Source organism: Cryptotermes secundus, unplaced genomic scaffold, assembly GCF_002891405.2.
Source record: "Cryptotermes secundus unplaced genomic scaffold, Csec_1.0 scaffold932, whole genome shotgun sequence".
Classification (NCBI taxonomy): domain Eukaryota; kingdom Metazoa; phylum Arthropoda; class Insecta; order Blattodea; family Kalotermitidae; genus Cryptotermes; species Cryptotermes secundus.
This window is the reverse complement of record NW_019727409.1, coordinates 184681-209033: the sequence shown is the minus strand read 5'-3', so window position 1 is coordinate 209033 and position 24353 is coordinate 184681. Positions and strand designations below refer to the sequence as shown.

At 41.6% G+C, this 24353-nt stretch overlaps 1 protein-coding gene across 7 annotated transcripts in view; it reads left to right on the top strand.

The window, feature by feature from the left end:
• The window catches only part of LOC111864749 (MAGUK p55 subfamily member 5), a 282694-nt gene that overhangs the window by 243481 nt on the left and 14860 nt on the right, over window positions 1-24353 (top strand). For all 7 annotated transcript variants that reach the window (XM_023852241.2, XM_033751565.1, XM_023852246.1 and 4 more), the window contains 6 exons: window positions 2807-3038; window positions 10378-10652; window positions 14110-14337; window positions 17578-17823; window positions 20825-21024; window positions 22115-22290. In XM_023852241.2, coding sequence (XP_023708009.1) covers window positions 2807-3038; window positions 10378-10652; window positions 14110-14337; window positions 17578-17823; window positions 20825-21024; window positions 22115-22290 — 1357 coding nt within the window. The remainder of the gene's footprint in view (window positions 1-2806; window positions 3039-10377; window positions 10653-14109; window positions 14338-17577; window positions 17824-20824; window positions 21025-22114; window positions 22291-24353) is intronic.

Genomic DNA, 24353 nt, shown 5'->3' with positions numbered 1-24353 from the left:
GGGGAGCTATGTATCACTGTATCACGCTCCCAATTACACAATTACACACACGTCCGGTTCTTCTTTCCGCGACGGCTGCTATACTCCAACTGTAGTCCGCTGACTGGAGAACTGTTGATAACACACTCGGCGACTGTCACTTTACGACTCGACTCGGCGACTGTTATTTTACAACTCGGAAATGTCTTTCGTACAACTGAAGTCGCCGACTGCTACAGTAGAACTCGGAAATGTCTTCCGTACAACTGAAGTCGCCGACTGCTACAGTAGAACTCTGCGGTAGCCACATTAGAACTGACTGGTAGCTGCTGTGCGGTTCCCTTATATATCCGCAGTGGTGCCTGTTGCGCGCCACGTCACAGTAGGAAGCGGTTACGGGTATGTAGCGTTGCGCGTTACGTCACCGCGGAGGGATGGGAGGGAGCGCTTCGTTACCGCCACGCGCCTGTGGCCTGAGTTGCCACGTTGCTGCTGGGTAGGGAGGGGTTCTCTGTTGCGCAACATGTTACAATACTATTGGTAACTCAGTGTTAATTAATTTTGGCAATCTCAGTAAGATTTAATAAAAGTTGTTCACTTTAAAAGTTCAAAACATCACTTCATATTTCGACCAATGTGGTCATCATCAGGTGTTAAACTTATTGGGCGAGGAAACTGCTGTCTTCAATTGTTGCTTACGTTGTTAATATAGAAGTTCCATAAATGCGCATATGTGTTTGAGTTGGTGGGTTGTATTTTGTGCTGCGTGTCTTGTTCTCAGTCGAGAACAGAATAGAGCACTTTCCTCGCCCAGTAAACTCTGATGACCACATGAGTCTAAACATGTGGTGACGGAATTTAAACTTTTTTTTAAGTGAATAACTTTTAATAAATCTTATAAAACGCAGTGCTGGACGTGAGACTGAAAAGACTAATCGACACTGAGTTACCAATAGTACATGTATATTGTACATATCGAACACATCAGAGTGGTACAGTAGAGTTTGACAGTTGTAACGTAATGTTCAGATGTTGTAGCGTCCTATTTGATTCGCAGTAAAAGTTAAGTCGTAAAGATAATATTGTAACGTGTCTTGAGTTCGAAGCTCGTTGGTCACGTGTGTAAGTCCAAATCCCACTTCTGACACCAGTGTAACGTGTTTCGTTGCTGGAGACGCCGTAGAGATGGTTAATTGGTTTATTCAACAATCTACAAATATCGGCTACAATTACTTATCAAACAGTTGCGGGGTTTCACGAATTATAACCCTATGCGCAAATCAGTTCACTCTGTCTTCAGTGGTCTACACGTTTACAGTAGGGGAGCTATGTATCACTGTATCACACACACTCCCAATTACACAATTACACACGTCCGGTTCTAATTCCCGCGACGGCTGCTATACTCCAACTGTAGTCCGCTGACTGGAGAACTGTTGATAACACACTCGCTCGTAGGCTTGCTCGGAATTGTCTTCGGCGATGGCCACGGTATAACTCGACTCGGCGACTGTTGCTATATGTCAACTCGGCTCGGCGACTGTTACCTTATAACTCGGCGACTGCCCACATTACAACTGACTGGTAGCTGCTGTGCAGTTCCCTTATATAGCCGCAGCGGTGCCTGTTGCGTGCTACGTCACAGTAGGAAGTTGATTACGGGTACGTAGCGTTGCGCGTTACGTCACCGCGGAGGGGTGGGAGAGAGCGCTACGTTACCGCGGAGAGGTGGGAGTGGTTCTCCGTTGCGCAACATGTTACAATATGTATTCATTTGTATATTTACACCGGATATTAATAATTGGATGTAGAGGCTACTATTATCGGTGTACGGTGCGACATTTTTTTAAAATTAAATTCGCTTAGTGGGGGGTGGAGTCCAACTGGGTCCACTCGGCACGGCGGCCACTGATTGGCCTATTGTAGCCTGCCCCGGGTGATTGTGTTGATGGAGAATTTGGTGGAATGAAGATGGGCAGGGGAAATCGAAGTGTTCGGAGAAAACCCGCCCCAGCACCACTTTGTCCACCACAAATCCCACTTGACCAGACCCCGGGATCGAACCCGGGCCGCCGCGGTTGGAAGCCAGCGACTAACCGCTTGGGCTATGGCGCGGTTTCTACGGTGCGACATACGTAGAACGAAAAAAAAAATGGAATTCAAGTGTAATTCCTAGCGAAAAGGATATGTAAAGAAACTAACCTCTTCACCCTCGAAGTACTACCCTTCTGCATATACGAGTACAAACTTGCTCCAGCATTCCTGCCATTGCTAGAAACACGTCTGGAAAGCCTATTCCCGTTTGGCTCTGAGGCCTGCTGTCGCGTTGTGTTTAAATCCTTACGGACGCAAAACGATGACCTTTGAACCCCATCTTCGAGTCTCGCGAAGAGTCAGAAGTCACACAGAGAGAAGTCTGGAGAATATGGTGGCTCTATGTTGGTTGGAATTTTGTTCTTCGCCAGGGAGTTCTGCACTGGGAGGGAGGTTTAACGGGGTCGATGGTTATTGTGGAGGAACCAGGTGTTTCTCCATAGCCGACTTCGGCACAGTAATGTGTGTCTCAGCTTGTTGCAATTTGCTCCCTAGATAGCACGCGGTCCACTACTGCGCACTCCATCCACCTCGCTTTAACTGGAAGTGGTTACCTCGATGCGTCGACATTCGGGGAATTTTTCGTTCCATCCTCGTATGTACGGTACGTGAATGTGGAAAGCTAGATGGCACACGGCGTAACTCCTTGAGTGTATAACACCGACTTTCCGTAACAAATGCAGCTGCGTAGGTTCCACCAGTCTTACTTCAGTGCACCACCGTTTCGTTGCAGGAAGCCTTGCGGAAAAGGAAGGAGGAAGAAGACCGCGTGGCCCAGCAGAATGAGTTCCTCAACAGAAGCGTCCGAGGCTCCCGCAAGCTCCAGGCGCTCGAAAGCCACTCGATGCCCCAGTCCCCCAGCGGCGTCGTCAACGACGGCTACTCGTCCGCAGAGGAAGCCGACCTTGGACCACCACCAGCCGCCGAAGACGACTCGAAATCGGAGTCGCTGCACAGGGTGATCGGTGAGTATTGCACAGCTTCCCCTATCTCGCAGTTTCACTTTTCAGGCACCCAACACAATTTGTATACATTTCTTAATAATAACAATAATAATAACAGTCCATATATTGAATAATAAAGAGCCTGGGTAGCGCAGTCGGTATAGCGAATATTTTCGGGCTGGACTGCCGAGGGGTTGGAGTTCGAGTCCTGGCAGGGGCAAGATTTTCTCCTATCCGCTTAGTCCAGACCAGTTCTGGGGCTCACCCAGCCTACTATTGGGCACCGGCCGCCCTTTCACCTAGGGTAAAGAGGCCGGGCTGTGAAGATGACCGGTCACCTCCAACTAGTGCCGGGGTCAAAAATACATGTATCTATACATCCATTCCCGTATACGTCTTCATGGTGTAGGGCTTAATTAGCACAGGGGCGACTTTACCTTGCTTACCTTTCGTGTTAGAGTAGTTGAGGCACTATGCTACAAGCCAGAAAGTCGCGGGTTCGAGTCCCGATGAGGTAGTTTTTTTCCGTTCAAGTAACCTAATCCTTCCAGCCGCACTATGGCCCTGGTGTCGACTCGGACGAACAGAAATGAGTACCAGGAATCTTCCTGGTGTTAAAGGACGACCGGCGCGTAAGGCTGACAACCTTACTGCCATCTGTGAGGCGATTGTCTAGATAATGTGGGAGCCTCGACGTCTCACAAACCCTGTGGGCCTTCAAGGCCTGTTACAGTGTTAGCTTTACTTATACCTTGCCTTTACGTATATAATTGAAACGTCTGGATGCAACACTCTCAGCTGGAATCTAGGCTCATTATGAAGTCAGTAGAAGCAGCACAGTCGATGTAGCGACTAGGCTGCATTATGGACGACCGAGAAGTCTGGTCCCAGTGATATTCTCTTGACAGCGTCCAGACCGGCTGTGGTGCCAATTCAGTCTCCCATTCAGCGGGTTCTGCTGGCCCATTCACCGCGACATGAGTCTGACTATTCATCTTCAACTAGTGCCGAGTTAAGAATGCATGTAGCTGTACAACCGCGCCCCCATACGTCATCAAGGCGAGGGGCTCAATTAAGCACTGGGGCAGCTCTGGCTTCATGTGTTCCAGAAATACTCATTATTTATGCCTGGTTTGAAAATTATATCTTATTCACTTTCCAGAAAGATAAAGATTTAGACACAAGAACGTAATTTATTTAATTTTTTTTAGAAACCAAGTGCAGGGGAAAATTATGAGGAGATAGAATTCGGGTAACGATTTTCGTCATTTAGTCCAGAACCATGTCTTCTCGTCTGCTGTCCAAAAGCGTAAAAATTAAAACATACAAAACTATAATTTTTCCTGTGGTTCTATATGGGTGTGAAACTTGGTGTCTGACATTAAGGAATGAAGATAGACTAAGTGCGTGAGCGAACAGCGTGCTGAAGAGAATATTTTGTTCGAAGAGAGATGAAGTGAGAGGAGGTTGGAGAAAAGTACATAATGACAAGCTCCATAACTTGTACTTTTCGCCAGGTATAATTAGAATGATCAAGTGAAGGAGGATGAGATGGGCAGGGCATGTAATATGAATGGAAGCGAAGAAGAATTTATATAGAATATTGGTGGGAAAATCAGAAGGAGAGAGACCACTAGGAAGACCAAGACATAGGTGGCTGGATAATATTGAAATGAATCTGAAAGAGCTAGGATGATGTGGTATGTACTGGATTGATGTAGCTCAGGATAGGGACCAGTGGAGGGCTGTTGTGAACACGGTAATGAACCTTCTGGTTCAATAAAGTGTTGAGAAGTTCTTGAGTGGCTGTACAATTGGCCGCTTCTCAAGAAGACGCAACACCATTAAGTTAGTTAGTTGGATAGGCCTTTACCACATGTGACGATACGAAATACGACGATGGTTGTGGAGTACGTAACCTGTTCTTGTGACGTTGCTAGAGCATCTGAAACACGCAGAAAACACATACGCAACCCAACAGCGTCCCCCTGCCCATCGCTTTTTGTTACGTAAAAGGCTCACGTTCTGTCCACTGATTTCCGTCCCTCGCCTCTGCCACCCCGTACTTCCTCTTTCCAATGGCGTACAAACACAATGAAAGCGACACACGTTACTAGAGTTGTCTGTCTCGTTAATTCAGTAGAGAATAACATTTTTTTTTCATAGCGCCCTTCACCCTCTGAGGAGGAGAACGGAAATTTGTTCTTTCTGTTCCTTTCTTCCTTTTCCTTTCATTCCGAAGTCAGTTTAGTGACTCCACGAGCGAAGGATCTGGGTTCTCTTCTCAGCAGATGGCTGAGATTTTACTTGTCACAGAGCCCAGACCGACTGTGGGGTCCACTCAATTTCCTATCCAGGTGACCTTTCGCAAGAGGTAAAGCTGTCGAAGCGTGAAACTAATGTCTTATCTCCGTGTTTTGTCAAGGACGAATGCATGGTGGTTGCACCCGCCGACATGGCATGGTGCTGAGAGTGTGCCGTTCTTTGCCGTTATCTACCATTTTGTTCTCTCCTTCTCAGAATTTTTTTTTGTCTCGATCTTCTGGATTGTAACGCCGTGTAGTTCGGCATAAGTCTGTCGACGTTTTGGAGAAGGATATGGCCTCCATCTTCATTGTTGAAGAGTAAGCTGAGCAAGAAACCAACAGGCGGCAAGCAAATTTCCCTTGGGCCATTCTTGTAGTCGCCAGACTTGAGAGCGTGTCTTACATGTGCCTGCAATTGTACGTTGAAAATGAGTCATGGTAATGGGGACGGGCAAAGGAAAGAATTCCTGTCAGGTGGGGGACTGTACATCCGGTTTGAAAAGCATGCACAGGTGTCCTGCAGCCCGTTCAACCCTTGGCCGTCATGTCAGAGAGTTTTCACTGAAGTCCGGCATGTTTTGAAAGGTTCAAATCAAAGCAACTTTACCGAGGAAAATGTTCTGTTAGGTTACAGTTCCAGAATGAGGTTTGCGACCCTGTAAGGAACGTGTGCCAGGCACAGTGAACAGCGACAACAAACTCCATGTATGAGGGGTGAAATATATGCTGGTACGTAATGTTCACGGCAGCTTATCACCTGCACCGCGGTACAATATTAGGCCATGCAAAGCTCGCTCGTTCTTACAGCAGCCGTGCAAATTGTTTCTTCCTCCTATTCCCCCCACCAGACCACGGAAAGATTTCTTCAGCTTCTGTACAGTGCTCGAAGATGATTTCGACTCAGGTAGGAGAAACAAGTAACTCAAAATTTTGGTGGGGATTTCCCCGGAAGATCGAGACAGGATTGTGGAGTTAATTTTAGTGTGGATCTTCTAGATACTGATTTTGTTATTGTTGTATGAATTAAACTGGCTCAGGATGGCGTCGAACGGGGAGTTTTCCTGTACAGGGTGTAAAAGGTAAAAAGGTAAAGTTGCCTCTGTGCTTAACCGGTTAAGCACTGTGCCATGAAGGCGTATGGGGGAGTGGATGTTTAGATCCACATTTTCTTGACCTCGTCATTAGCTGGAAGTGAGTGGTCAGCTTCACGCCCCTGTCGTTTTACTATCGGAGAAGGAGCCCCCGGTACCCATTGTATAGGAGGCTGGGTGGGCTCCAGAGCTGGTCTGGACAACGTGGAGAAGTGAAAATTCTTGACCATACCGGGACTCGAACTCCGACTCCTCGGTCGTCCAGCCCATAGCTAATCACTATACCGACTATTTCCAAATTACTGAGGTAGACTATTGAAACAGACACGGGCAAATTTAAGAAGATTTAATTAAACATTATGTCAGAGAAGACGTCGATATCACGAGATAACAGTATGGTCTTAGGCTTGATAACAAAGAAGGGTAAGGAAGTTTGTTTGATCTCGAGGTGTATTTTCCATCTTGTGCGAGATAGGCCTATCTGGACGGCTTAGCGCCCTTCTTGGTACTCCTACTATAAAGGTCCAGGGTTCGTATTTTACAAATTGATTTCTTTGGCACTTTGCCTTCCTCGTTAGCTTCGAAGCCCCTTTATTATTGATGCAAATCTGTTTGGCCAAATCAACGCTATACACACAGAGTAAGACATTTTAATATATGCCATTTAATAACAATATGTCATTTTTTTAAGTGAATGTGAAAATGAATGAGAACTATTTTCACATTATCTGCCAGTATTCGTATAATGAGCTGTTTCGGAAAACATCGATAAAGTTTGGCTAAAGATTCGTGTAAAGCAAGTTATTTTACCGTCACGGACTCAAATTATGTTATGTAGACGCCCAAACAACATTTGAAATCCGTTCAGTATTTTCTGAGATGCAATATACAAATAGATGGACGGGCACGACCTCTGCTTGTGCATGTCTATGGAACCAGGTTACAAAGTTTAGACCTTGAAGTAAGTAGCAACTCCGATTACCCGATGCGGTCAAGTATTTGCGGTGGCGTTTCTGCGAGTTGCCATGCCACGGGGTCAGGCACTACCTGGTGAGAATACCGCACGTAAGCAGTTAAAGTGAAACTGACCGTTGAGCGGGACAGTGGCAGAAGAGTTTGGCTGCCGACTGTGTTGTTCAGCTTCGTTCAACAGCCACGAACTGCGTTAAGGTATGCTGGCCATACGTTAACGTCCTTTTTCTTCGAACAATTTGAGGTAAATAGTGTTTTGTTTGTTGAATGACCGTTCAGATGTGACTGGGAGCTTAAGCAAAGAGGAGGCACCAAGTTCTCAGAGGCGAGTTTTGTAGCGTTGTTCACAATTTCTACTGCTCTTACATTGCTGCATTGTTGGCGTTACCTCCGTTGTACAGGCTCACCTTGAAGAGATATTTATTGCTCAGCTGAGGAAATGGCATTATTTTTCTGTAATAGAAAATTCATCACCATATTCACAAAAGCCCGTATTCTTAGCCAATTGAGTTCAAGCCAAAATTCAGTCCCTGTTTTTCTGGGATCAGTTTTAATAATCCAAGTACATTTGTGCTTAGGAGTCTAAAGTGGTTAGTGTCTTTTTTGACCATATTTCACCTTTACCCCAAGCATGCTGCCTGTCCATCTCATCTTACCCAAATGATAATGGTGAAGAATGCAAAAAGTCTGCCATCTTTTCTACTTCTTGTTATATCCTGTCTCTTATATCTTGACATTCTTAGTACTTTGTTTTACAGCCCTACAGTCTTTCTTACTTATGGAGCTGATCCCTTCTGGAGGAGCTGCCAATTCTGCAGCTATTCAAGAATTTCCCAGCATTTTATGGAACCCGAAGGTTCATTACCGTGTTCACAAGAGCCCTCCACTGGTCCCTATCCTGAGCCAGATCAATCCAATCCATACCATTCAATCCTATCTCTCTAAGATCCATTTTAAAATTGTTCACCCACCTACACCTTGGTCTTCCCAGTGGTCTCTTTCCTTCTGGCTTTCCACCAATATCCTATACGCATTCCTCGACTCCCACATTGTGCTACATGCCCCGCCCACCTCATCCTCCTTGACTTGATCATTCTAATTATACTTGGAGAAGAGTACAAGTTATGAAGCTCCTCATTATGCAGTTTTCTCCAACCTCCTGTCACTTCATCTCTCTTCGGTCCAAATATTCTCCTCAACACCCTGTTCTCAAACACCCTCAGTCTATGTTCCTCCCTTAATATCAGAGACCAAGTTTCACACCCATACAGAACCACAGGCAAAATTATAGTTTTGTATATTCTAATTTTTATGTTTTTGAACAGCAGATGACAAGACAAAAGGTTCTGGACTGAATGGTAGCAAGCATTACCCGAGTTCCATCTCCTCTTAATTTCCTCCTGAATCAGACTTCGGTCTGCTATCGTTGTTCCAAAATATGTGAACTGTGCCACATTTTCAAAACATCTGTTTCCTATCTTTGTGTCATAATTTAGCCCTGCATTTTGGTGACGAGACAGTAACATATACTTAGTTTTCTCTGTGTTTACTTCTAGACAACGCTCTTTACTTGCGTCAATTAGAATTTGTGTGAGTTTCTTTATGGTATCTACATTATCACCCAATAGATTCACATCATCAGCGTAGACCAACAGCTGATGTGTCCCGTTTAATTTCAATCCCACGTGGTTTCCCTGGACCTTCCTAATTGCATATTCTAAGGAAAAGTTGAAAAGGAGTGGCGATAAAGCATCTCCTTGTTTTAGACCATTCTGTATACAGTCTGGTCATTTTAAAGTGTGAGACCAGATCTCACATTCATACAAAACTTCAGGTAGCATTACAGTTATGTATATTGTGATGCATATGACCATTGCAAGGCAAGGGCTCAGTAAACACAGTCCCAGAGTTACGCTCTCAGCAATAGGACATCCACTGCTAGGTAACAGGTACAATAAACACATATTCTAGGATAACAGAAGAAAAATGTTAACCTTTGGGTTCTTTAGTAAGAATTTTGTACTGTGGAGTTCATTACATTTGTTGTGCTGTAAAACAGTTTGTAGCTGTGTAATTTTAAGGGGTAAAAACTATTCTTCAGTCTTACTACATGCTCTCACTCAAAAGTTCTGTGATTTTCTACAGGCCCTTCACACAGATTCTATGATAGCAACTTAAATAAGCCACAACTCCTCATATCCTTTACAATTCATTATTAACAGTGATCTATCCAATTATATAACCTAGGCAGTGGAAAGACCTTCATTAATAACCCAAGAATATTTTCTTTGGTTTCAGTGTAAGCAGCCTCCGTAGTCTAGAGGTAATGTTCCCACCTCATGACTCGTGGTACGCAGGTTCAAATACCCAGCGGAGGTCGTCAAATTTTTAAGGGCGGAAAAATTCAGGGAACAAGTCCTCCGGGAGGGACTTTAAGCTGTGTGTCCCGTGTTGTAACTTTACGGCATGTAAAAGAACCTCATATCCCCAAAGGGGATCACTGAGCCAAATTCCAGGACGTTTCCCACCCAACAGTAGTCTCTAATACCTCTGGTAGATGGGGGAAGCATTATAGATACCTCTCAGCTAGTAGAGCCGGTCTCGTTGGCTGGGCGGGACTGATGGTAAGCACCAGTGCCGGTAGGATATAGAGACTGGTAGAAATCATAGAGGGAAGCACAATGGACCAATACAGGTTTCAGTGCATGGGGAAACCCACCCTCTCTAAATAATAATAATAAAATAATAGGTTTCAGTGTAGAGAGGTTCCTCTTCAGATAAATTTATTTTAACTACAATTTAGTCATTTGGAGCAATGTCATATCCTTTGGCGACATAAATGAGTGAAGAGTACAGAGTGTTAATGGCTATAGAGTACTACATAAGGGTCGACATAATGCAAAACAGCTTGAAATAACTGTGTAGATAATCATTTGTAGAAAGGAATTTAGAGATAGATTTCTTCTGTAAGTAAGTAAAATGTTGTTACAGGGTATGGGGAGCTTGTTGCTTCCCTGCAGCGATTGCAGCACCAGCTGAAGAAGAATGGCTTGAGCCAGGGTGCAGGAGGATACACAAGTCTAGAAGGTCAAATTGCAGCTGTGCAGACCCTTTTACTAAGCCCTGAGTTTGGAAGAGCTCTAGCAGTACACAACAAGGTGCAGGAGGTTTGGAGTCAGTGGCACACACAGCCTTCAGGGAGCTCCAGGCAGCTAGCAACTGCACCAAGTCCAGTGTCCACACACACACAAACACTTGTCAGAGACGTAAGTTTATTTTCAAGCTTTAGTTTACTAATTTGTAACATATTAGATCTCTGAGAGAATTAATGATAATGCATAATGAAAAACTTGAAACTTGGAAGTTTATATTCTTTTTCTAGCACTATTATGGTAGTTAAGTTTAAGATACATGGACTGGGCATTATGCACAATTTTGGGAATGTGAAATGCATGAAATTTTTGTAAGTGTTGAGGAAGGTAGTCACATTTTGTATGGAACATACCATAAAAGTGAACATACTTACTCATTTACAGTTAAACTGTTTACATTATAGAAATTCACCTTTCTAGCTGTATTATCCGTTAGGTCAATAAGCAGAACTCCTGGTCACAGAATATTTTAAGATTTCATAAAAGTTGGTATAAAATCTGCTATATACCAGGTAATTTTTCATTCATCAAACCATTTGATCTTGTCATATAATGAAAACAAACAAACAGATCTCATCATTTTTTCATTTAAAACAACTGTACTGATAGGAAATACAGTCCTCAATATGAAACATGTTCAATCCATCTTCCTTAAGGCCCATCCACATTACTCATGCTCGTGTGTCAGAAGCTTACTGCTGCTGGAAAATCAGGATCTGGAGCTGACGAAGTGGGCACCCAAACTGGTTTGCATACAAAGCCTTCACATTTCTTCACAACAGATATCAGCTCCAGATTCTGACTTTCCAGCAGCAGTAAGCTTCTGACACATGAGCATGAGTAATGTGAACGCGCCTTTACTGTGAAATGATGTGTCATATTGGAATCTTGAAATTTTGTAGTACAGTTTGCAAAGTTTCTGTGGACTTTGAAAGTACCTCTTGCTGTATTCCCTTTTTCATATTGTGACATGAAATGTAGAATAGTTTAACAAGAAAAGTCCTCCACTGCTAGGCAACAGCTGGGAAACAAGTTTCTAACTTCTGACACCAGTTTCCACGTGTTAGTGACTAGACACAGAACTTGGATTGGTAATTGGATTTATTGATCATTTATGAATCATAACTACAAGTAATTCTAACACTATTGCTAATCTACATACTTTACAGATCACTGTGGCACATGCTAATTCATCTCAGTTTGTTATAGTCTTTGCTGGTAGTTGCTTGGTTATAATCTTCACTAGACGTTGCTAGGTTATGACTGCTAACAGTGGATATTCCTCTGCTTTCTATGCTCATGTTGTCAATTGGCTACCATCTCAGACACCCCACTTGCCTCTTTCACCTTAGTATACAGCCTCAGCACAAGCCTCATAAAACATTGTTTCCATCAGTTCATCTATTGTTGCGTGTTGGATCTCCTACAGTTCCTCTAGTGTTGCGTGCTGATTCTCCTACAGTTCCTCTAGTCTTGCGTGCTGAATCTCCTTCAGTTCCTTTAGTGTTGCATGCTGAATCTCCTACGGTTCCTCTAGTGTTGCGGGCTGATTTGTTGCTGCAGAAACATGTTTTGGTTGCAGTGGAAAATTTTTCAGCAGCCACTGCCTAGAGCAGAGGACTTTTATTGTTATGCAGCTTTTGTGTCATAATGTCAAGTGTGTGAGGGTTAATGTTGGTCATTGTATTCTTGAGGTATTGCCACAAGAAAAAGTGAAATTGCACATGGGTTTAAAACTGGTGGCAGAGGTGGGCACTTAAAACCTTCATTATGGACATAAGGAAATCTGTTTGAGAGCAGTTTGTGTCTAAATGATTTCTTTAAATAATCCAGTACACTACTAGCTCTATGAGGTCTTGTGCCATCTTCTTGGAGCCACATCTTATCAGTATGAACACCATAACCCTTGAGAAAAGGGACAAAGTCATTCTGCAAAACATTAAGTCAAGACTGAGAACTGACTGTGCCTTCAACGAACACAGTTTCAAATATGTCAGTACTTGACTCTACACGCTACAGAATCTTGTTGAGGATGTAAAACATTGTCATAACAATCTCTGGATTTTGTAAAGCCTGGTAACAAAAATATTGTTTGTTCACATGACTGTCTGAATAAAAATGGGCTTCATTTTCAAGAAAGCCTTGCAGCTTATTGCAAAACGCTGGAGTCTGTCTTTCTTGAAGTCAGATAAAAGTTGAGATAACCATATCTTGTATGGGTGTGCTGATAATTGAGATCTGATAATTCTTATTACTGTGCTATAGGTCATTTGGTGTGAAATAGTCACAAGCTTTTATGATTCCTCAGAAATATATGTTTGGCTTCATCACCACATTAAGCGTGTGTATGGTTGGACATTCAGCATGGCTGGTTGAGTAGGGTACCAATTTCCTCAAACTCTTTGACTAAATGCCAAATGCTATTTTTGGTGGTACTTTACATAAAGCAAACTCTGTTCTGGATTGTCATTGTACTATAACCACAAATTTCCACATCTGTAATACTCTTTCATAATGAAAACTTTATGCTGCACATTGTAGGCCTCCATGATGTTTGGAATTAAAATAGGGACGTTCCAGAGCTGTCAACCTGAAATAAAAACATGAACCGGAGTCTCCTAAATTTTCAGTTCTGATTTAGTATGGATCAGAAAACTGCAAACAAATGAAATGGTTAGATGATAAAAAAATCACTTATTCTTCCCTGCTGGTTTAGAAGAGTTTTTCTTGGAGCATATGTTTGAGAAAAAACAGTTCATGCATGTGCACACATACACACACTCACAAACATACACAGAGAAGGTGTAGCTGAAGGATGCAGACAAACTTTTGGCACAAGTTCCACATACAAAACAAGAAAAAATGTAGAAATTAAACATTTACTTTTTTAGTTGTAGCTTGAAGAATACTTTTGTGACCTATTCAGTTGTTCAGTATGAATGCGTGGGCAGGAACTGTTGGTGATTTTTTGGCAGGCCTTCGTGTTTTATCACATCAGTATGCAGGCAGCCACTACTGAGATTTTCTCATAAATGATTTACTAAAGCTACTGGAAGATGTACTGGCAATCAGAGCATTAATGTGACACGTGCATGAAGGTGCTGTGCCACATTTTAGCCATGCTGTGTGAGATGTTCTCAATAATACCTGTCATGACCATCGGATAGGTAAAGGAGGACTCACTACATGGCCTCTACTTTTGCCAGATTTGAATCATCTGAATTTTCACCTGTGGAGATACCTAGAACCCTAGTTTATGCAGCTTCTGCTGGCAGTGAAGAGGCATTTTACCATGGCATTGTGGTTGCCTGTCAGACTATCCACAAGTACCTTGGCATCTTTGAATTATTGTGACTGTCCACAATGAGACATGTCAAGGTGTGCATTGATTCTTATGGAGGACATTTTGAGCACTTATAAATGTACTCTTTCAGATATAACTCACCTTCCTTCCTTTCTACCTACATATTTTCTTTTCTTTACCTTTAACCTGCAGGTTCAGCCACTGTCCACACTCCTAAAATGTCTCAGTTTCAGACATGTGAATTGTTGTTTTATGCTTTATCCACAGTGCTTGGAGACCTTGCAGCCAAGTTCACTACCTGATGCTGCAGAATTGGCTGATCTGTTGACTCGTTATGAGTTTGAAGGTCTGCTGTATGCTCATGACGCAATTGCCACACAAAACGTTGCCATCATGGCTGCTGGGACTCCATCATGTGAAGATGATTCATCTGAGCAGTTTGTTGGTGAAGAGAACATCAAGATCATCAAGATTGAAAAGACAAATGAGCCTCTTGTATGTGACATGATAATCATGTTTTGTTACAGTAATTCTGAATTATCAGTTGTAAGGATCCCCAGGTAGAATTATTTAACTTCTTCAGTTTGTTGCTAATTTCTTCCAGCACTGAGCTTGTTTATAGTTGCACATAATTTTTGCTTGTCTGATTTACTCAACTATTTGGACGTTCATGTTTCTTTGCACAGTTCTCACTCATTTTGTTAGTGCAGCAGTGTGAGAATTGATGGTTGGTGCAATAAACAGAATGTTTTCTGTATCAGGACAAGGCAAGGTGGCATCATTCTTAGGTGGGCTAAAACCATTCTGATATGCTTGTGCTAGCCTAAGGCTACTCTAAATTGTTGTTTGCTCCACATTTTCTCCCTGTTGCAACATTACAAATGGCATGTTGTGTCTCACCATTACAATAATAACCCGATTATCTGCCCCCTCATAATTGTCCAATTTTCCTTTCCTGCATCACACTTCAAATTTAAGGGGCCATTTTTTGGTGTATCTCTATTAGCCTAATGAACTGTTCTCAACAAAATGGTGTATCTTGGCACGACAGATAGTTTTAGGCTGAAGATAAAGGTAAAGTTGTCCTTGTGCTTAATTAATTAAGCACTAAGCCAGGAAGATCTATGGAGGATTGAAGGTTAAAGGTAGCTTCTGACCCTAAATGGATGAAGCAAGTGCAAGCACTGATTACAGTACATTGTCAGCTCTCTAGATACACATACAAGTATTGCCAATAAATGGCATGTCAGTGTCGTATGTTAGGAGGGGCAGCCATGAGAAAGATTTGTTTTGCTTGATTCTAGTACATTTTTTAAAACTACTTATTCTTTGTGTCACTTTCAAACAGGAAAGAGCTATGAGAAATTATATGAATATTATACAGGGTGTTTCAAAAAGAGCTTTACAACTTTGAAAGCTTATATAAATTTATACAGAGTACATACACAACGTTTTGAACTATAATAATGTAGCAAGAGACACCGAGTTTTGTGCACGTGGTATTGTAGTACCCAATACCGCCACCGTGAGCGCTCCTGCAGTTGAAATCAAGATGGCTACTTTTACAGGTGCAGAGTGTGCTCGTTGTGTGTTTTGGTTCGAAGAAACAAAGTCTGCTACACAAGTTCAAAGGAAATTTCGCATTCAGTATCGCAAGGAACCTCCCAGTAGGCCTACAGTTTACTCCTAGCACAAGAATTTTGTTCAGACAGGATGTTCTATGTGCCATGCCAAGCCACCCGATCAGCCACGTGTTTCTGATGCTACAGGGGAACATTAAGGAGAGCTTTGTTTGAAGTCCATGAAAGTCAACGTGACGTGCGTCTCGGAAAACTGGTATTCCAAATGTTACTGTGTGGCGAGTGTTACAAAAACGGTTTACACTTAAAAGCGTACAAACTATCCATTGTTCAACACCTTACAGATGCAGATAAGGTGGTTTGTAAGGAATTCTGTATGCAAATGTTTCATCGGATACAAGACGATGAGAAGTTCCTGGACTCTGTAATTTTCAGCAATGAGAGCATGTTTCATGTCAGTGGTAAGGTCAGTACCCACAACTGCAGGGTCTGGGGCAGCAGAAACCCACGTGTCTCCCTGTAACATGTTGGTGATAGCCCAAAGGTGAACGTGTTTTGCGCCCTCAGCAAAGAAAGAGTGTACAGCCCCTTCTTCATGGAGACAACCATTACCGGCATCGTATATCTGGACATGCTCCAAGAGTTCTTTATTCTGCAGTTAGATGAAGATGACTAAGAAGGACGCATTCACTTCCAGCAAGACAGCACACCCCCCTCATTACCTTGGAGAAGTGTGCGAGTACCTCAACAGCAGTGCCGATAGCAAGGCCACCTTGTTCCCTGGATCTTCCTCCCCTGGATTTTTTCTTATGGGGATTCGTTAAAGATTGAGTGTTCGTACCACCTTTGCCTGCAAATGTCATTGAGCTCAGAACTTGAATTACTGCCTCAGTTGCAGAAGTGATGCCAGAGATGCTATGTAGCATGTGGCAAGAGACTGACTACAGGTGGGACGTCTGCCGCATTACCAGTGGAAGTCACATTGAACCATAACTATCTGAGGTAAAACTCTGTATGTTTTGCTACATTATGACAGTTCAAAATGTTGTGTATATCCTCTGTATAAATTTATATAAGCTTTCAAAGTTGTAAATCTCTTTTTGAAACACCCTGTATTGTGTAAAGTGAACTTCAGTTCAATATACAGTCTGCTACCTGTTACTTGGGATAATGAAATTAATAAGGTCTATGAATAATTGAAAGTCATGAAAAATCCAGAATATTGCAAAACATCACAAATTACTTAACAACTGTTACATACTCAGTTTATACAAGCAACTTTTATTTTTACCAACACCTTGGTAATGATTGTTTCTTTGGTTTTGTGAGTTGTTTACATTTTCCTCAAATGTTTGTAATGTTTGTTAATTTTTTTGAATTGGGAGATTTCTCCTTATGGCAGTTTGGATTTTGTTTTCTGTATTCAAGCCCCCACTGGCCCATGCTATATAGCATAGTGCCACTGTGATGTTTCCTTCTTCACTTTCACCCACCCCATTCCCTTTCTAATCCCTTATTTTACTGCAACACTGATAATATCTCATCAGACATGTACAGGAAGTGAGAGCTGGTATAGTGACCGACTATGGGCTGGATGACCGAGGTATTGGAGTTTGAGTCCCAGTGGGGTCAAGAATTTTCTCTTCTCCATGTCATGCGGACAGGATCTGGAGCACATTCAACCTTCTATCCAATGGGTACCGGTGGGCTCTTTCCCCGGGGGTGAAGTGACCGGGGCGTGAAGCTGACCACTCACCTCCAAATAGCGCCCCAGCACAACGTTTCAGAGACTGGAGTCTGTCTCCCTCTTCAAGTAAAATCTACTTACGAGTAGTTGGACTAACTCTATCGATTAGGCCCAACTGAATAGGTTTCACCTGAAGATGGAGACAGAATCCAGTCTCTGAAATGCTGTGTCATGAAAAATAAACAGGATGGTTTTTAGATAAAGACAAGATGATGGATAATGTCCAAAAACATAATATTTATACTAGTTCACAGTGTCCAAATTTGTAAAAATATGTGTTTATGTAGAACAAATTAAATATGTACAGAGACTCAGATAATCTGTGGCTAAATAATTTGGAGTTGATTGTATTTCATTCTGCAAGTACAGTGAAGGCAGCTCATGAGCAGTTGCTTGTGTATGTTGCAGGGTGCAACTGTTCGGAACGAAGGTGATGCAGTGATAATTGGACGGATAGTGCGAGGTGGAGCTGCTGAGAAGAGTGGGCTCCTCCATGAAGGAGATGAGGTTCTTGAAGTGAATGGCATTGAAATGCGAGGCAAATCAGTGAATGATGTATGCGACATTCTGTCAGGCATGACGGGCACTCTGACCTTCCTCATCGTGCCTGAGGCTGTGTCTAGGCCTCCTCCCCCTCCTAGTAGAGACACACTTGTAAGCATTCTGAATGAACAAATGTCAACCTGTATGTGCCTTTTTCTTTTACTCCAGATTTGATGATATTAGGATTACCCTGATAAGGCTTTAGGCAGAGTTGATAAAGAGGGTTAATTCTGTTTCTGATAAACATTGAGTCAAGATATATTGAAAGTGTAGCTAATACATTAGGGCCTTCCTGCAATACACTATTACCCAGATTTCTGTGCGCTGTGTATGAAGTGCAGTGAAGTGTTAATTTGTGTAAGTAATTATAATTCATATTGTCACATGTTAGTGAGTAGACATGGTTAGGATTCATAATTGGATTTATTGAACGCTTTTAAATTGTAACTACAATTAATTATAATGCTGTCACTAATTCATTCCCTTGACTTCTCACTACAACACAGGCTAAGTCTCCTGTATCTTCACTAGCCATTGCCTGGTAATGGATCCGAAAATTGTCCTCTGCTTATGTTCTTACCAGCTGGTGACTGTCTCACAACTAACTAATTCAACTTTCGACCCTCTACTTAGCAAGCCATGACTGTCTTCTCAGCTGGTGGCCTTGTATAACCTCATGTTGGACTGCATAGAAAACACCACTTCCAACAGTTCTATTATTGCTGCATTTTAATTGTTGCTGTGGACACTTGTTTCTTGGCTGTTTCCTAGCAACGGACAGTTTATTTTGCAGCCATTTTATCAGATTGCTCCCTTCTTCAGGCTGATCATCACAAGTAGACTGTCAGTGTGTCACAATTTATTTTTCCATTTCTTGGAACAGAACTTTTGAAGGTAGTAGTTTTTTTCTTTTTTTCATTTGGAGGGAGCCAACTCTTCCGCAGTGTCCTGACTTTTGTTTTCCACCTTTCAGGTGTCTTGTCACAATATCTAGGGAATATTCTGCACTTTGTAACAACATATATTGTGTTGTACACAATTTTACTAAAGACAGTGGTATATTATTAATAAAACAGCTTTATTGTTAGGGATTTGGTGAAACATGTAGGGCCTGCTTTACAAAGACCTTGAGTGTGCACTTTTTATAAAAGGCTTGTTGATTTTATTGTTAAATTTTATTTCTGTGAAAGATGAAACTGCTGAGCACTTATCTTTGTCGTAGTTCATTCTAGTTACTCATTACCTAAATTATTATGAATTGTTCACTTCATTTGTCAGCATAGTGTTACTGAAACATTGACACATCTGTTTGACATATTTGCAACAAGAAGATGCAGAAATATATCCATTAGCCATGCCATATCTGTCATCTGTTCAGTCATTCATTTCTTGAGAGATAAACAGAACAGATTTTCCTGAAATTTTTTATTAGGTGGTTTTTGTGAAATCTGTTATCATGTTCAAATTTTTGTTAAAATCAGGCAGTGAGAACAGATTTTTCTGAAATTTGTTATTAGGTGGTTTTAGTGAAGTTTGTCATGATGTTCCAAATAGCAGAAATAGCTGACACTTTACATAGAATCTGGTATGCCTTTCTGCATGCATTTAGAAAATAACTTGCTTTGGACAAAAGCTGTGGAGAAAGATGAAAGATGCATTTTATGCCCAATACACATTTTCTTTAAGTCTTCCAGTTTTTGTGATAAATAGACAAAGGGGAGTGAATGTGTCATTTCCTGACTTGTTACATTTATTTAAGCATCCCTTAACTGACTCTGAAATTAAGGGAAACAATTTTGTTGATCACTGTATGATTTATATTCACTTTTTCAAATACAAAGTTTTTTGTTGCATAGAAAGAAATACTCTGACAGAAGAACCTAAGGTTCAGCACTGCTAAATACTGAGGCTCATCATGGAGATGATTCTGAGCCAACCCCATCTACCCTATGTCTGTAAGGTCATCTTCATGTTATCTTCACATGCCCGTGCCACTCCCTCAATCTTATTTTAATGCATATTTCACCCTGTCATGTGTGTCTGTGTCTGAAGGTAGGCACAATATTATCACACATTCATATTCTGAAACATGATGAATATCTGAAAACCATTATTCAGTCTGCAAGCCCTGCATGTAAATTGACAGGAATGTGGTGGGTGCCTACTGAACCAAGTGTGCCTGAAACATGTCAGTCACTCATGGAGCTGAGCCCTTCTTGAGAAGTTGCCAATTGTTCAGCTACTCAATAATTTCCCAGATTTTTATGGAACCTGAAGGTACATTACCATGTTCACAAGAGCCCTCCACTGGTCCCTGTCCTGAGCCAGATCAGTCAAATCCATACCATCCCATCCTATCTCTCTAAGATCCAGTTTAATATTGTTCATCCACCCACATCTTGGTCTTCCCAGTAGACTCTTTCCTTCTGGCTTTCCCACCAATATCCTATATGCATTCTTTTTTGTTCCCATTCATGCTACATGCTATTCCCATCTCATCCTCCTTGACTTGATCATTCTAGTTATACTTGGAGAAGAGTACAAGTTATAAAGCTTCTCACTCTGCAGTTATATTCTCCTCAACACCCTTTTCTCAAACACACTCAGTCTATTTTCCTCCCTTAATATCAGAGACCAAGTTTCACATTCATACAGAACCACAGGCAGACTTGAAACATGTAATGCAGCAAAGTAATATCTTGGCAGCCTTGCCATAGCTCAGATGATTAGTCACCTGTTATCCACCATGGTGGCCCAGGTTCAGTTCCAGGTCAGATCATGTAAGATCTGTGGTAAACAAGTGGCACTGAGGTAGGTTTTCTCTGTTAATTTTCATTCCACCCACTGCTCCATGTTTATTAATCATCCTGTCGACACTGAAATAATCAAAATGAATATTTACATATATGGGTTAATAAATTCAGGTTTTGTGCTTTCCAGTTATTCCACACACACACACACATGTAGGTTGTGGTAAGCATATAGTTTGAGCATTAAAGTTTAGCAATTCCACACCTTTTAGGTATAAAATTTATTAACCATTTGAAGAGAGACATACCTTAAGAAGCATTAATTGTGTTATTTTGATTGCAATTTTGTGTTATGTTTATAGATGCATATGAAAGCGCACTTTGACTATGACCCAGAAGAGGATCTTTACATTCCATGTCGGGAATTGGGCATCAGTTTTCAAAAAGGTGATGTACTGCATGTGATAAGTCAAGAAGATGTGAACTGGTGGCAAGCATACCGTGAGGGAGAGGAAGACCAGACATTGGCAGGACTCATTCCTAGTCGCTCCTTCCAACATCAGTAAGTGTAATGTGACATTTGCATTGTATTAGCCAGTCTTGTCTTGAATTCATTTTCACCAATGTGATGATTTAAATAGAGTTATAGAGGACATTTATGAAGGTACTAATATCTTCTGGGATGCAATGCCTGTAGTCTGGTCCAAGTGCACTGACATTTCACAGGAACATGTGCTACCATTTTGAGGGTCAAAGATTAAGTGAAACAAATTGTGGTTTGTATTATGACCTCATTGTTGAGTTTGATTGTGTAACAATTTCATATAATTAGTTCTGTCTGCATTTACTCTGCAGACCAGTTTCTTCATTGGACTTCTAAAAGAATTTCCATGTTACTGCATGTCACTCTATTTGTGCTGTCCTAAATAAATGGTATCTTTAGCATACTTGATTTGTCTGAGGCCTCCCCATATTCCATTGGATTTTCAGATGACACCTTTTAAAGCAAGATTTGAAAGCAGTCTGTATGTTTGTTCCACTGAGAATTCAAAATTTGTTATTCAAGCATTTATCTGTATGAACTTCATTAGACTTTCATTCATTTACACTGTAAAAATTTAACAGGTTAATATAATATATTGCAATGTGCTGGACATGTTGGAAATCCTTTTAGAAACTGATGCTTTGAAAGATTCAGGCAAGTAAGTTAGTGTAGCCATAATACTGTAAACTTGTATTTGGGGGGCTGCTTGGTTCAAATGTCACTTGGGACTCGCTTATCCTGACTGCAACTTTTGTGATTCTCCTCAGTCACACCAAACAAATATCAGGATAGTTCCTCAGTTAGGCTATAACTGCTTCCTTCCAAATCTTTTCAAGTTAATTATTCACCAGTTATGCAGCCATTCAATGCTTTGTACTCTTGAGATACGGTAACACTATAAAATAATCTGCAAGGAAAGAAAAAGGAGATTTGGATAGACATGAGAGAACAGTACTGCAATACTGTATATTAAAAGGAAGTAGGGCTTGCAGTCTTGATTTGGAGTTAGCTCAGGAATGAACACAATGTGTAGTCTCTTGTGTCAGTGGATATTCTTTTTTTATGTAAAAAGGACCAGTTTATAGTGTTTGTGTTTTTATTTTCCCAGGCGAGAATCAATGAAACAGACTATAGCAGGAGACAAAACAACAAAGGAGAAGTCAAAGAAGGCTGGAACGTTGTTATGTGCAAAGAAGAATCCAAAGAAGAAAAAGAAGAAAGCGCCATACAATGTAGCCTATAATGATGGAGGCTACCCTCTGTATGCAACTAGCACGGTGGATGGTGAGCGTTGTTGTCATACTCTCATTTCCTTAGATTTTTTCATGAGCACATCAGAATTTATTATCAACTGCTTTTATCCTTTATTGACATGATATTGCTTTGGATCTGTATTCGAATGGGCTGTGTGGAAAAGTCCACCAGTCAGGCTCATTGTTAGTACACAAATAGTTAACATTTTTACAACTCAACAATATATAAACATCATCATTTTCATTGATTGATATTTCCACCAGGGTGAGTCATCTTATGATATGGCCTATCCATTCTTCTCTAGCCTCCCATAAATAGTCTTGCATATGTGTCCACTTTTTTCTTATTGCTTAGGTATAGAGTCCATCACATAGCATCTCTATCTAATTCTTTTTCTTGCCAATTATGTTTTATTCAACACTTCACTTTCTTTTGCTCTATAAGGAATGCTTTTGTCATCCATATGTAATATATATCCATACCACTGTTTCTTTAATTTCACCAACTCTGCTTGTAGATCTTAAGATCTTGCATAATGACCTGTTGTTCATTTTTTAACATTTCATAGAACCTTCACCTTTACTGTTTATAATGTGCTTACATCAAGTTCTTAATCTGTATCATGAGATACAAGATTTTTTAACATCCCTAATTACTTGTTTTGGCCATTATGTCCATCATCAGTGGAGTCCTTCTACCATGCCATATGTTTAGTTAATAAAAGTTATTTCACATTATTTTATTTGTATTATATTGTGAGAGATTGGGCCATTTCTAGGAAACGAATAGGTAAACATGTTCCCAAGTGTCAAGAATAGGAGTCAATTGCTACGCAACAGTTCTAGTTAACTGTGTTTATTTATTTATTTATTTATTTACTTCATATCCATGGATCATTATATGAGGGGCATTCAAAAACTTCCTGGAATGGGGGTATAGCACTCTAATGGTAGGACATATGGCAGCGCTTACCTAATCACCTTCAAACTAGGACCCGTGTACCCACACACACACTGCTCTATTGATCCTGCCACTGTTGGAAGCAGCGGTGGAAGGCTTCTTTTGGAATCTTCCAGAGCTCAGACATCACATTTGATTTGATGTCCTCCATGGTTGTGAAATGTGTCCCCTTGAGGCCCATTTTCAGAGTAGGGAACAGCCAAAAGTCACTCGGAGCGAGATCCGGAGAGTGGTTGAGTGATGACAGGAATGTTTTTCTCGGTGAGGAATTGCTGCACAAGCAGTGTGTGGCTCAGTGTGTTATTGTGATGCAGAAACCACTGTCCCTGCCACTTGTCATGCCACTTCCTCCGAAATGCATCACGCAATCTCTGCAAAATTTACACGTAGAAACGGCCAGTAACAGTCTGTCCAGGGGGTATGAACTCATGNGTACGAACTCATGGTGCACCAAACCGTCGATGTCAAAGAATGCAATGAGCATCACTTTGCGTTTGGATCCGATGAGGCGATTTTTTTGGCCAGGGAGAAGACGCTGTGTGCCACTCCGACTGCATCTTCGTCTCTGGGTCGTAGGCGAACACCAATGACAATCTTTTTGAGAAACGTCGGGTCCTGCATACTTTTGTCAAACAGATCGCCAGTGTCCATCATGCGACATTCCATCTGATCTGTGGTCAGCTGCCTCAGAACAAACTTCGCACTGACGTGTCTCATCTTCAAATCATGGGACAAAATGGCATGAATGGATCCGTGAGAGATACCAACTTCTTGCTCCAACTCCGCGATGGTCATTCTTCCATCACATCAAATAAGTTGTCGCACTTTTCCAATCATTTCATTGGTTCTAGATGTCGAAGGTCTCCCACTGCGCTGGCCATTCTCTAACGTCTCCTGCCCATTCTTAAACCGGGAAAACCAGTCGTAAACTGCTTATTTCTTTAGTGCAGTATCACTGTAAACTTGCTGCAGGGCCGATTGTGCCTCTGAAGCAGATTTTCCCAATTTGCACATGAACTTGATATTCGTACACTGTTCGAACTGCGACATTGCACCGAATGACCAACACTCACATCTAATTCAAACGGAACAGTAATGACACTGCACACTGAAACCTGTCCAGACCTGTTTTG